Genomic DNA, 12346 nt, shown 5'->3' on the forward strand with positions numbered 1-12346 from the left:
ACCTGATATACTTTTTTCTCTTTGACTTAGCATCTTAAGCTTCGTTTTGTGATGAAAGTAGAGAGCACATTGTTTGAAGAGTTCTCAGTTGCAGGAGAGCCACAAGTAGATGCCACATTTGTTGCAGTTTATATTTATTTGACTAATAAAAGAACTCTATGTCAGAGCATCTCACCCCATTTGGATTATGCTCTAGGTTTTCCTTTCTATTTTTTTTTCCTTTTTTAAAGTGAAATCATTTCAATATGAAATAATATGTACTACTGACACCCACTTCCAATTTCTCTTTCAAGTCCAAATAGTGCTGTCTCCCCCACATCCCAAAATACAATTTTCAGATTGCTTTAAAAAACAAGTTACTCCAATGAATGCAAGAAGGAGAAAAAAAATAAAACAGAGAGGAAAAAAATGCAAACAAAGAAAGCTTTTCTGCTCAGTGAATTGTCATATCACATGCAAGTCTAATGAATATTTTCTATTTTGAATACTTACAAGCTTCTTGTGGCAGTGACCAGGCTGTGAATGAAATATTTGCTCCTCTTTCTCCTGATCACCTAAAATTACATTTTGTCTTAAAATAAGTGTTTCCTCATTACTCTCATTTCCTTTTGAATTTTTCAAGTCACCAACTGGCATTTCAGACCCAACCTGCAAGGCCTTACTGCTTTCTGCTGCAGCCAACTCCTGTAAAAGAAAAGGCCAAAGGTCTGTCTATTAACACAAGGCAAATGCCAACACATGGACTAGGATAATATTCAATTTAGTTTTTACTCATTAAATTCTTACGCTCTCTGAATGCTTTACACTAACAATTTCTAGCTTTCAAATATTAAACTGCTATAAAAAGACAGGAATACAAAATGCTATTTACAATATGGAAAGACCAAACAGCTTTACTTGTCAGCTGCTGTAATTCAAGTTTGCTCTTGTCGCTTTATATATTGTGTTTTGTCTCTGAATTACAGAATATTATGGTTTATTCTTTTACTTCCCTTTTCTTGCTTCGAAAAGGACCTTGAGTCCAAAGACAACAGAACACTAAGGGCTCAATCTAAATCCTTTTCTTAAATACTAATCCTGTCAAAAGGAAACTAGAAGGAAGAAAAGCCTAAGTAAAGTTTGGCAAGCTGGAATGTCAGGCAGGGAAACATTACAGAGCTGCCAACAGCTCTAGAGGAGGAACTTGGTAAAATGATGATGCCTTACATCTTAATGAGGAAATTGGATACTTGTTAGAGAATATTCATATGGCCTCTTACAAATCTGACTTTTTTGACTGTAAGCAGTAAATCAGAGGTCTCTTTTATAAAAAGCTACAAGATACAATAGGTCTTACCAATAATTTTCAACGCATCCTGCTGCCTTGGCTTAGAACTTCACTTCTGGTGGATGAGAAGCTTTAGATGACCCAGCAGCTTGGGCCTGCAGCCCAGAAATAACTGTGTCCTGGGCTGCATCACGACAAGCATGGGCAGCAGGTCAAGGGACGTGATTCTCCCTCTCTGCTCCCCTCTCATGAGACCCCACCTGCAGTGCTGTGTCCAGCTCTGGGCCCTCCCCATCAGCAGGACATGGACCTGCCCAAGGGCACAGAGATGCTCTGAGGGCTGGAGCACCTCTGCTCTGGAGACAGGCTGAGAGAGTTGGGGTCATTCAGCCTGGAGAAGAGAAGGCTCTAGGAAGACCTTAGAGCCCCTTCTAGTGCCTAAAAGGGCTCCAAGAGAGCTGGAGAGGGACTTTTTATAAGGGCAAGTAGTGACATGACAAGGGCTAATTGTTTTAAAGGGAAAGAAGAGAGATTTAGATTAGATGTTATGAATAAATTCTTTCCTGGCAGGGTGGTGAGGCACTGGCACAGGTTGCCCTGAAAAGCTCTGGATGCCCCATCTCTGGAAGTGTTCAAGGCCAAGTTGGATGGGGTTTGGAGCAATCTGGTCTAGTGAAAGGTGTTCCAGCTCATCCTGAACTGGAGGATCTTGAAGGTCCCTTGCGATCCAAACCATTCTGTGATTCCATGACTCAATGATTATCAGAAATAAAAACAGGCGATCCCTGGTCCCTTACAGACCAAGGCATGAATGATTGGAACAATACTATGCCAAGAAGAAACACTGTGGAAATCTGATGTGTGTCTATTAACTCTCCAAAACAACAGCAAAGAGAATAATGCAGTCTCTGGATGTCAATAAGAAATTTAATATGGAACAAACAGCATTATCCTGGCTAAAGACTATTCCTGCTCTTGTCAACTGATAGACCTCCTGCATCCCATCACTCAGAAAGAGGCCTGACAACCTTTAAAGTGCTGAGCACTGTGGCTCCTGGAAGGCTTTTTAATCAGGCCTGAACTCTGTCAGCACTGGAACTTCCAACTTCTGGGAACTGCAGAAATGACAATTTTTCTCATGGATGTAAATGTATCCACTTATATTTCCTTCATGAGACTACACAGTAATAGCAAGAAGGAATACCCAGAGAAAGGAATTTCTGTCCACAGCAATAATGGTAGTGTACAAGAACCATGGAAAACCATGGAGTGCAGCACCTATGCAATACCATAAAAGGTACAAACTTGCCAGTAAGCCATTCCTATACAATGTCAGGTCTGCAAAATCCTAAAATTCAATGATGGTTTTTTGTATCACAGAAATGTTTATATATTCAAATACATGTATACATATATACATATACACATGCATTTAGAGAGACACAAAGAGAAATGAAGTGTCAGAAACTATTGCAAGAAGCACGTTTAATTCGATTCACATACAGAAGAAAACAAAAGGAACCACTTATTATATGTAATAATTACAAACCTGTTCTTTCTCTAGAATTTGTTGGGCATCCTGAAGTAGTTTTTTCTTGGCCTCTGTTTCAGCAAGACTGGATCTGTTTTGCTCTTCATATGCCATAGTTACTACAGCCAAGATCAGATTGAAGAGATAAAATGAGCAGAAAAAGATGACTCCCATAAAAAAAAAAAAGGAGATCACTCCAGATGTACGGATAGTCTGTGAGGAAAAGGTAAAAGTTGTGATATATTCTTAACAAACTCATGTTTCCAATACAATTTCAAACTAACTTTACACTTTTTTAAAATGGCAGAAGAGGAGATGGCTCAAAATTAAGCTCTGATACATTAAAACCCAAAAACCATGTGAGCTTCAAATGGCAAGAAGAAGATATATCCATTTTTAAAAAGTCCTAATTAATAAAGGTTGATGGAAAAAAAAAGTCAAAATGGACAAAAAGTTACAGAACAAGGTAGAGGATAATTCTTGTCTAGCAAAGGCACTGCATAGGCATAGGGGATCCAGAGAGTTGTCTACATATATTTTTATAGCATTTCTGAAAAAAATCCCCACCAGAATTCAAAAGTTACATTCAGCTCTCTGAATCAAAACATCAAGCCTCCAAATTTTTAGTATCAGTTGTCAAAAATGATCTGAAACTAAAGTGTTGAGCCAAAAGGTTTGGTGAGGAATCAGGATGTGTCAAGTCATTCTATCAGGTAATAAAAGTACCCACCTGTCTGTAGAGGCGCTCCCAGGAATCCTGTGTCATCAGACGGAATACAGAGAGGAAGGCCCAGCCAAAATGATCAAAACTTGTATAACCAAAGTCAGGATTCTGCCCAATCTTCTCGCAGGTATAGTTTTCTGGGCACTCTTTCCTAACCCCAAAATAAAGATTAAACAATACTTACTTGGAGATTTAACAGTACCTGAAAGCACCCAATAGACCACACCAGTTTTGTTCAGTTTATCTGAAAGTCCATTTCATTATTCCCCAATTTAATTCTGCCAGAAGGGCTGATTTATATCAAACCATCCTAGAAAGCCATTTGCCTAATCAGAGTAAACTAGACAGAAATCTTAGTGTAGGACTAGACAAAAAGTCTCTCATGATGTTGGATATGTGCAAACAAATACACAGAGAGGGGAAAAATGGAATTATCTTTACTTTTAAATAATTCACCAAGATGAGGAGAGGAGAGTTTATTAATATCTAACAGGTCTTTACTGATCTCTTCCTCTCCTCATTTATATCATTCTACCTTACCATTACATTCCCTGTGGTTAGCAACAAATTACATACATAACTGGTTGCATCCGTGTACTTCATTCTTTTTCTGAGGTGAAATATATGCCTTTTAATTTAATGACACACACGCACCCTATCCTCCTGAAAAATCATCACCATTCCTTTAGACCAGAAATAAAACCACAGCACATCTGGAGGAACAAATTAAGAAAATATTAAAACTGCTTTGTTCACTTACTCGGGATCTGAACTGAACCCACAGAGCAATATGTCAGAAGAGCCATTCATTCTGTGGCAGATATCTAATAAAAAATAAATCAAGGAATCATAAAATCAGAAGTTGTCAGTTTGCACAGCCTTCTGACAGGAAACCATACATTTACTGCACTTGATAAACCCCCTGATGGATCAAAGCTCTGGGAAGCTGATTCTCAGCAGATCTGTCTCTACGACAGTTTTAAAAAAGTGGCAACTCTTTACTGCACAACTCACAGTGTAAGATCTCATTTCTTTACCGGATTCTCTGGTAAAAATAAGAATCTCTGTGAGAAGTAGGCAAAATCCCTGAAATATAGAAAAAGTGATGGAAAAATAACCATTCCCTGTGCAGTACCCCTAAAATTAGGATCCCTGTGCAATGCACAGGTTAAAAGGCAAATACTTATAGAAAACTCAGCCCCATCTATCCCACAGCCTGCTAATCTTTCTCCAAATCCAAGATTCACTAATTTCACATTCACTGGTCCCAGAGACTTCCTATTAAGACTCGTGCAAACGAAAGGGTTTTCCTTCTTGGGAGAAATACATGCAACTATAGTTTAACATACCTCTGAAATTCAAGACATTCATAGGAAAATACACAAATTATGTAAAGAGAGAAAAGAATAATATTTACCTTCATCACTTGGTACATAGATCTTGGGATCCTTACATAATGAGTCATTGTACACAGTATTATTGAGGACACATTTGAATCTTAAATTGCCCATAAAAAGCTGGAGGCCTATTAGGGCAAATATACTCAAGCAAAATACAGTCAAGATCATCACATCAGCAAGTTTCTTAACAGATTCAATAATTGAATTTACCAGGGTTTTCAAACCTAGAAAAATAAGATCCAATAATATGCAAAATGAGAAGAGGAATGTAGTGACATTCCCATATGACAAGACACAGCATTGCAAGTCTGTTAAAAACAATCAGAGTAAACAGGTTTGTAACTTCTGAGTATTAAATGAAGTAAAACAAAGCATAGCAGTGAGTAAAGCATTTTTCCCTAAATTTCCTAATCATAACTTCTTTGGCTTCTGCTTAGTACTAACACTAATTTTACTCTATTGCAAATTCTAAATTAAGATGGTATCCTAGCAAAGTCATGCAAGGAAACAAATGAAAGTCTCAAATATTTCAAAGTCAACATTCTTGGGAAGAAACCAGAGAAGTTTAAGCCAATGAATTTTAGCAAGCTAATTAAGTTAAGAAAACAGAAATATGGTGATATAACCATATTATGTTAAGAGAACACATCAAATAGAGGAGGCTGCTCCAGGAAGACTAAGGTAAAAAGGCAAGGGAAACGGGCTAATTAAAATTGAACATTAGTGATGGGATAAAAAGTGCAGAAATTAAATTTGCCTTTGTCAAAACCATTTGGAGGAAAGATGATTAAAATAATACTGCTGAGAGTTACTACAGACTGTAAAACAGTCACACCTTGAGATCCCATCAGCAGTCACAGAAGGGGACCAGAAAGCTGAGGACAAGAACAGGAGAGGAATCAGAATTAACAGACTGGTGAAATGGAGAGAATATCAGTAAGATTGTTCCTTACCTGGTATTACTGAAATGGCTTTCAAAGTCCTCAGCACTCTGAAAGTTCGAAGAGCTGAAACATTGACTTTTTTTTTAAACATAGTAACGTACCTATAAAATGAAACCACATGTAACTGAATGGCAAGGATGTAACTTTTCAAACCATAACCATGTTGAGCCAGTCTATGACTATTTTTCTCTTTGCACATATGCAAATGGTGGTTCAAGCACAGTAACTCTTTAGCAGGTAGGATGCCAAACACTCTCAGGAATTTCAGCAACATCAAATCATCTGTGGTTTTGTCCCCTGAGTGTAAAAGAGCAACTGAGTTTTACTTACATTATGATAATAATAGAAAGATCCAAGCAGTTCCACGGATCTCGAAGGAAGGTAAATTCATTCCAAACAAATCCCCTTGCTAGTATTTTTATCAATATTTCAGCAGTATATATGACAGTAAAAAACCATCTGAAGAGGAAAGAGTATATTAAGATTATAGAAATAAAAATATTAATGAGATTGAGTCACATTCAGGCATTTTCTATGATAGGACTGGTTACATTACTTTCTGAACCATCATGGCCGTAAGATGTGTCCCTGAATTCTAGTAAGATTCAGATAGTAAATCTGTAACCACAAAAGTTCACAGAAGCCTACGATACTATTTCTGGGTGAAGGATAGCTCACACTTCCTTAGCAAACATTTTTAACACTGTGTTTATATTCTAAAAAAACCTCAACATTCTGGCAGAACAATAGAACTAAAGAACAACTGAACAAAGACATATTTCAGCCTGTAAAGTTTGCACATTTTATACAGTTATTCTGATGAATACACCATAACGGAAAGCAAACCTACAGAAAATTAAGCTATTCTTATCACCATGCTTACCCCAAGATAAAAGGGGTTCTGGGGACATTTTCAAGATTTAATTCTAGAACAACAAGTCAAGTTGCATTGGATATACAGTGTACAAATACAAAAGGTAGCAAGACATTACAATCCCTTTTTAATGGGAACAACTGACCCAGGAGTGTCATCAGGAAACAGGAACAAAGAACAGAATGGACATTTATCCCTTTCTAGTTTTTGCATGAGCCAACCATAACAGACATTCAGGTTACTTCTGTAGAATGAGAGATATTAAGTTAGAATTCTACCCCACAGTCTCTCTAAAAGGCTCATTCCTTAAAAGAAAAAATGGGCCAACCTTCTATGTCACAGCAGATGGCAAAATTAGCCAACACAGAGGAAAGGGCACATGGTGTGAGCCTCTGAGAAAAGGCACTGAAGCTCCACCAAAGACTGGGAGATATAATAACAATCCTCAATCTTCCTCAAAGGTCTGAGTGAAATTTTTCAAGGCCCTGAATTAGATCACCACATTATTTAAAATTGTCAGTCCAGCATGTTAGTATCCATGGAAAAAGAGGGAACACATAGCCACTGAGATACTTACTCAGTCCACCTGAGTGATGGTGGGGGCCGACGTACAGTCATAACCACACAATTGAATAACACAGTACACATAATTAAGCCAACAAAATACGTGAATAGTAAGTTAAGGAAAAAAATGTTATATTATAAAACAATGAAGTTCACAGAAGGTCCTGATTTCCACACAGAAAGCATACAGGCATTCAAATAATGACTTTGGTTTTGAATATGCTCAGGACATTTCATGTGTTTTCCAAAGAAATTAAGTTAGAACTTAAGTGGGACATAACATGTTTAACAGAAGAGATGAGAAACATAAATTAATGAAAACCAGTTGAAAAAGCTTCATTACTAATAACCAATGTTCTTTGAAACTGGGATTCCATATCCACATGTTAGCAAAACACTCCTCTGCTCTGCAGGAGTTCAGAAAGCTTTCTCACTTTGCGTGGTAGGCAGTGAAAACATGCATAAGAAAAAACATTCATGAAAGTTCACCTGTCATCTAATAAAACTGTTTGGGGTGTTTTTTAAATAAACATTGTTCTTAAATGTAGGGTTTAATTGAAAGTGAATAGTAAATTTAGTAATTTTTAATAGCAGGATTGCACATTCAAAGTCAGATAGAAACTCCACTAAAAGGATCTATTTCTACAAACCAATAATTCTGAACGAAAACAGATGTTTAGCAGAAAAAGCAGAAACTAGTCACTTGATGGTTTTGCATCTGCAAATCCTTCACATTCTGACATTCTCCAAACAACAGTTATATGGTTTCAAAAATATGAAAGATGGGCACTCTTCTGAACATTCTAAACTTAGGAGAACATGAGACTCTTCCAGCAAAGCTTCACCATAAATCCCATCTTTCATGTCTTAATAACAAGGGAGTCCCTAGTTTGCTTTGCTTGTTTGTTTGTATGTTTTTAATTTAACCTTGTGACCACATCAGAGATTTCGAACAAGTTCTGGAAAAGGGCTACAATATCATACAATAGCCTCTAAAGGTTGTTTCACACCAATATCTGCAAAATTGATTTTAAATATCAGCACCAACATCATGGAAATATCTCAGCTGTTGTAACATTAGATTCAATAGAACTTTTAAAAAATCTCTATCACAGCCATATATATATCACAGTTTATGTTCATATTCATACAAAGAAAGGAACAGAATGACAGAAAATGGTACAGAATATTTTAAAATTCAAATAAGGGAAACCAGTGAAAGGATATGAATCGGTCAGAATTTTAATTGCTGCTTTTCTGACTGGATTAAAAGGACCAAATATACACAAGGCAGGTGTGGCAGTAAACCGGAAAATAGTCCTCTTTTTATTTAGCACCATAAAAGTCTACAAAGAAAAGATTCATAGGATATGAAATATTTAAAGGAATTAAAATTTCCCCAAAAAGGAAATGTTCAGGTTTTCAAGTCTGCATCTAGAACTATATCAAACTGCAATTATGAGTAAAGCTTTCTTGTTTTCTTACTTGGAGTTGTGACCTGGCCATACACATTTGGAAGGAAAGACAGCAGCTCTATAAAAGTGCATTACTGCCTGAGAGGGAGAAGCAGTCATGAGAATGAATGTGAAGAGCAAGCGATCATATTCACTTGGTCAAAGTAATTAAATTACTTAAGGCAATTAACTAGTAATTACTATTCTAGAACTGCAACAATAGTCACAGTCATACTCCAAAGTACCTTACTCTTGGATAGTTCTATAGGCTATAAAACCTTATTTACAAAATACACATTTTGTAGGACTGCCAGAATCCCTGACATCCACAGGAAAAATTAAAAATCTGAAGTATCCCCAAATTATCAAGCAACACTGTAAATTCCTTCTAAGCTACCTCAAGTTCCATGCAATTCTGTACTTGTGCTACATGTAAAAATGAAATATCGTGAATGAAAAACACAGCTTCCTAATGTACATTCTTCAACTGAATCAGCCTCAGTTTCTCTTCATCAACACTATTACTTTGATTACTTGGAGAAAACAAATCTGACTGTTGACTGGAACTGAAGATACCTCTTCATAGCATAAAGCAGAGCACACCTTAGCACTCCTGCCCCAAAAGATGTCAGGAATGTTGAAAGACCTGTCTGCAGAACAACCAAAACCCAGCATCTCTCAACTAGAGCTTTTACTATCTCTTAAGAGTTCAGCAGACAAAGTTAAATCAAAGAAATGCTTTTTAACCTTGTGGTCACTGTAGTACGGATCAAAATCCTCCAGGGGCTCCCCAATGAGCTCTGATGGAATGTCCCCATAAAGGGATGGCAGCTTTTTGCAGATTTGCAGATCAAGCTGGGGAGTAAGTTGTTCTTCTTCAACTCCTTGGTCCTTATTCTTCTCTTTTTCTTTGTCTGGCTGCTTTTTTTTCTCAGCAATTCTTTGCTCAATTGCAGCCAAAGACTCAGGGGTGAAACGTCGAAAGCTGTTAGTTTCTGATGACCAAGACAAGCGATCCATTTTTCCTTCTGAAGGTTTGTTTCCAGTGCTAGAGGCAATTGAAGAAAAAAAGCTATGAACAATTAGAAAATAACAGAAATAATACACAGTTTTAAACTACTATCTATTAGATAAATTATTTCTGACTTCTATGAAACCCTGCATCAAAATATAATAGAATAGAGTAGAATAGGAATTTCAGCTGGAAGGGACCCACAACAACCACCCGGTGCAACTGTCTGAGCAATTCAGGGCTGACCATGTTAAAGCTGTTCCTAAGGGCACTGTCCAAGTGCCTCTTGAGTACTGACAGGCTTGGGGCATGGACCACCCCTCCAGGAAGCCTGTTCCAATGTTCAACCACTCTCTTGGTAAAGAAAGGCTTCCTAATGTCTCACCCAAACCCACCCCCAGTGCAGCTTTGTACCATTCCCACACATGCTGTCACTGGATACCAGGGAGAGAAGCTCAGCACCTCCCTCTCCACTTCCCCTCCTCAGGAAACTGTAGAGAGTGTTGAGGTCACCCCTTGGCCTCCTCTTCTCCAAACTAGACAAGTCCAAAGCCCTCAGCCCCTCCTCACAGGACATTCCTTCCAGCCCTCCCACCAGCCTTTTTGCCCTCCTCTGGGTGCATTCAAGGACCTTCACATCCTTCCTAAATTGTGGGGGCCAGAACTGCACGCTGTGCTCCATGTGAGGCCACCTCTGTGTTAGCTCTGTTTGATGCACCCAGGATACAAGGCAAAACCAACTAGAAGCTCATTCATTTGAAAGAAAGAGTAATGTAAAACAAACCCCCAACAAAGATCAACACCTAATTCTTTGAAACACTCTGCATTTTTCATTGCTGAGGTCCAGCTGTGCTATTTCTGTCTTGTGAGCTCACTTATGGACCATAGGTGTTAGAGAATCAATACCCTCTTGCAATTACAGCTCTCTTCTTCAGATGCTGATATATTCCATTAAAAAGAATATGCAAATAATAATCTTTGAGCAACGATTTTATTTGGGTTTATGGGACTTGGGTGGTTTTTCTTTTCTGCCTCTGGGAATTTACAAGCAAGTTCAGATCTGATCAGGAACCACAGCTCAGAGATTAGAATTTGCCATGGTAACAAAATGGAAGCATATAACCAAAGAACTGGTACTTTGCCAAACCACACAGACCCATTTCCAATTGAAAGCTCAAAAGATAAAGTGAAAATCAAGATGCTCTTTCTTGTTTTTTTTAACTTTTAATAATTCTAAGAAGATCGAGTTGATCTTCAAAGCAATTTTAAGGACAACAGAGAGACTGAGCTTTTAGGGAGCAATATTGGCTGTAATAAATGAAACAAAGAAAACTGTTTCAGCAAATGCAAACATTGTTTTAGTATTAAGAATTTGGGAGCTGAATTTTTGAAAGTGAAGACTGAATCTGACAAAAGCAGTGATCAAGAGCAAAAAAACCTCACACATTCCCTTCAGCAACAGTGACCAGAAGTCATACTTGGACAAGCATTCATGGACAACGTGAGAGGATTTCTTCAACAGACCTGTACCAGCCACATACTAATGCTCATATAGAACAACAGACTTTTGGGCCTTTCAACAGCTGCCAAGTATTTACAGGTTGTGACTTGGGTTAGGAAAGAGGAAGCTAAGAATATGTGACTGAAAAAAATCCTTGTGATACAGGTGGCTAAATCGTTTTAAAAAGACAGAGTGACTACTCAGAATTCCTGAAGCTCAGCTGAACTCAGCCACCTCATCATAGGCTGCTGAGCCAGATGAATTTTTAAGTCAAGACACTGAGGTAAAGTGTTACCCTTAGAAATAATTTCAGTCTTTGCACTAGACAGAAAAGTCTCCCTAGTTACTGATTCTGGGAGGGAAGACACAGAACCAGCATTCCCAGAAGTAGCTGAAGGACAACTGAATGTGATTTCTTCTAGAACCTGGGAGAACAAACCTGGACATGTAACTACAAGGAAATTGTAACAACACACTACCTAAAGTGGGCTGCTGAGGTGAACACAATGCTGGAGTCCAGATCTGCTCTTTCCATTACAGGGCATGAAAGAAATTCCCATTTAAATTCAATTAAGAATTGAAAATGCTGCACCAGGTGTTGATATCTCTGGTTCCATAGCAGACAGTGGTCCATCAGTAACAGATAGAAATGCACTGAGGGGACCTTCAGTTACTAAATTAACACTCTTGGCAGGATCAGCGATACAAAAACACATCTTCAAATTCAACTTTTGCTTTAAATGAAAGTGGAACTTACTTATTTCTCTCCTCTTGAGAGGAAGTGAACTCAGTGTGCATAGCTAGCCCAGCTTTGAGGTCAGTCTAACTGGCTTAAGGCTGACTTTGGGTACTGCAAAAATGACACAGCAGCTTTTCAAGTCAAAACCTGAGGAATTCCACAGAGACTGATCAAATTTACTGAACAAATGACGTGCAAAGCAATAGAAAGGGGTGAACAACAAGTCATTAAATGAAACAGACACTGGGCACTACTAAAGTACAATTTGCTATTAAAATTTCTTAAGATAAAAACAGAGCTTTGGGACAATTTTCTAGAATAGCAAAGTAATGCCAA

General features: G+C 37.9%; 1 protein-coding gene across 1 annotated transcript in view; it reads right to left on the minus strand.

Annotated features, from left to right (window-relative positions):
* Positions 1–11968, minus strand: part of LOC135409497 (sodium channel protein type 5 subunit alpha-like) — a 33419-nt gene extending 21451 nt beyond the window's left edge. Inside the window, exons 1-11 of the mRNA XM_064645149.1 lie at positions 11751–11968; positions 9506–9806; positions 8456–8650; positions 6418–6461; positions 6197–6325; positions 5876–5967; positions 4940–5146; positions 4283–4346; positions 3529–3673; positions 2817–3011; positions 493–684 (exon numbers count right to left, since the gene is read on the minus strand). Coding sequence (XP_064501219.1) covers positions 493–684; positions 2817–3011; positions 3529–3673; positions 4283–4346; positions 4940–5146; positions 5876–5967; positions 6197–6325; positions 6418–6461; positions 8456–8650; positions 9506–9806; positions 11751–11905 — 1719 coding nt within the window. The 5' untranslated portion in view covers positions 11906–11968. The remainder of the gene's footprint in view (positions 1–492; positions 685–2816; positions 3012–3528; positions 3674–4282; positions 4347–4939; positions 5147–5875; positions 5968–6196; positions 6326–6417; positions 6462–8455; positions 8651–9505; positions 9807–11750) is intronic.
* Positions 11969–12346: the final 378 nt, after the last annotated feature.

Source organism: Pseudopipra pipra, chromosome 1 (assembly GCF_036250125.1).
Source record: "Pseudopipra pipra isolate bDixPip1 chromosome 1, bDixPip1.hap1, whole genome shotgun sequence".
NCBI classification, from domain to species: Eukaryota; Metazoa; Chordata; class Aves; order Passeriformes; family Pipridae; genus Pseudopipra; species Pseudopipra pipra.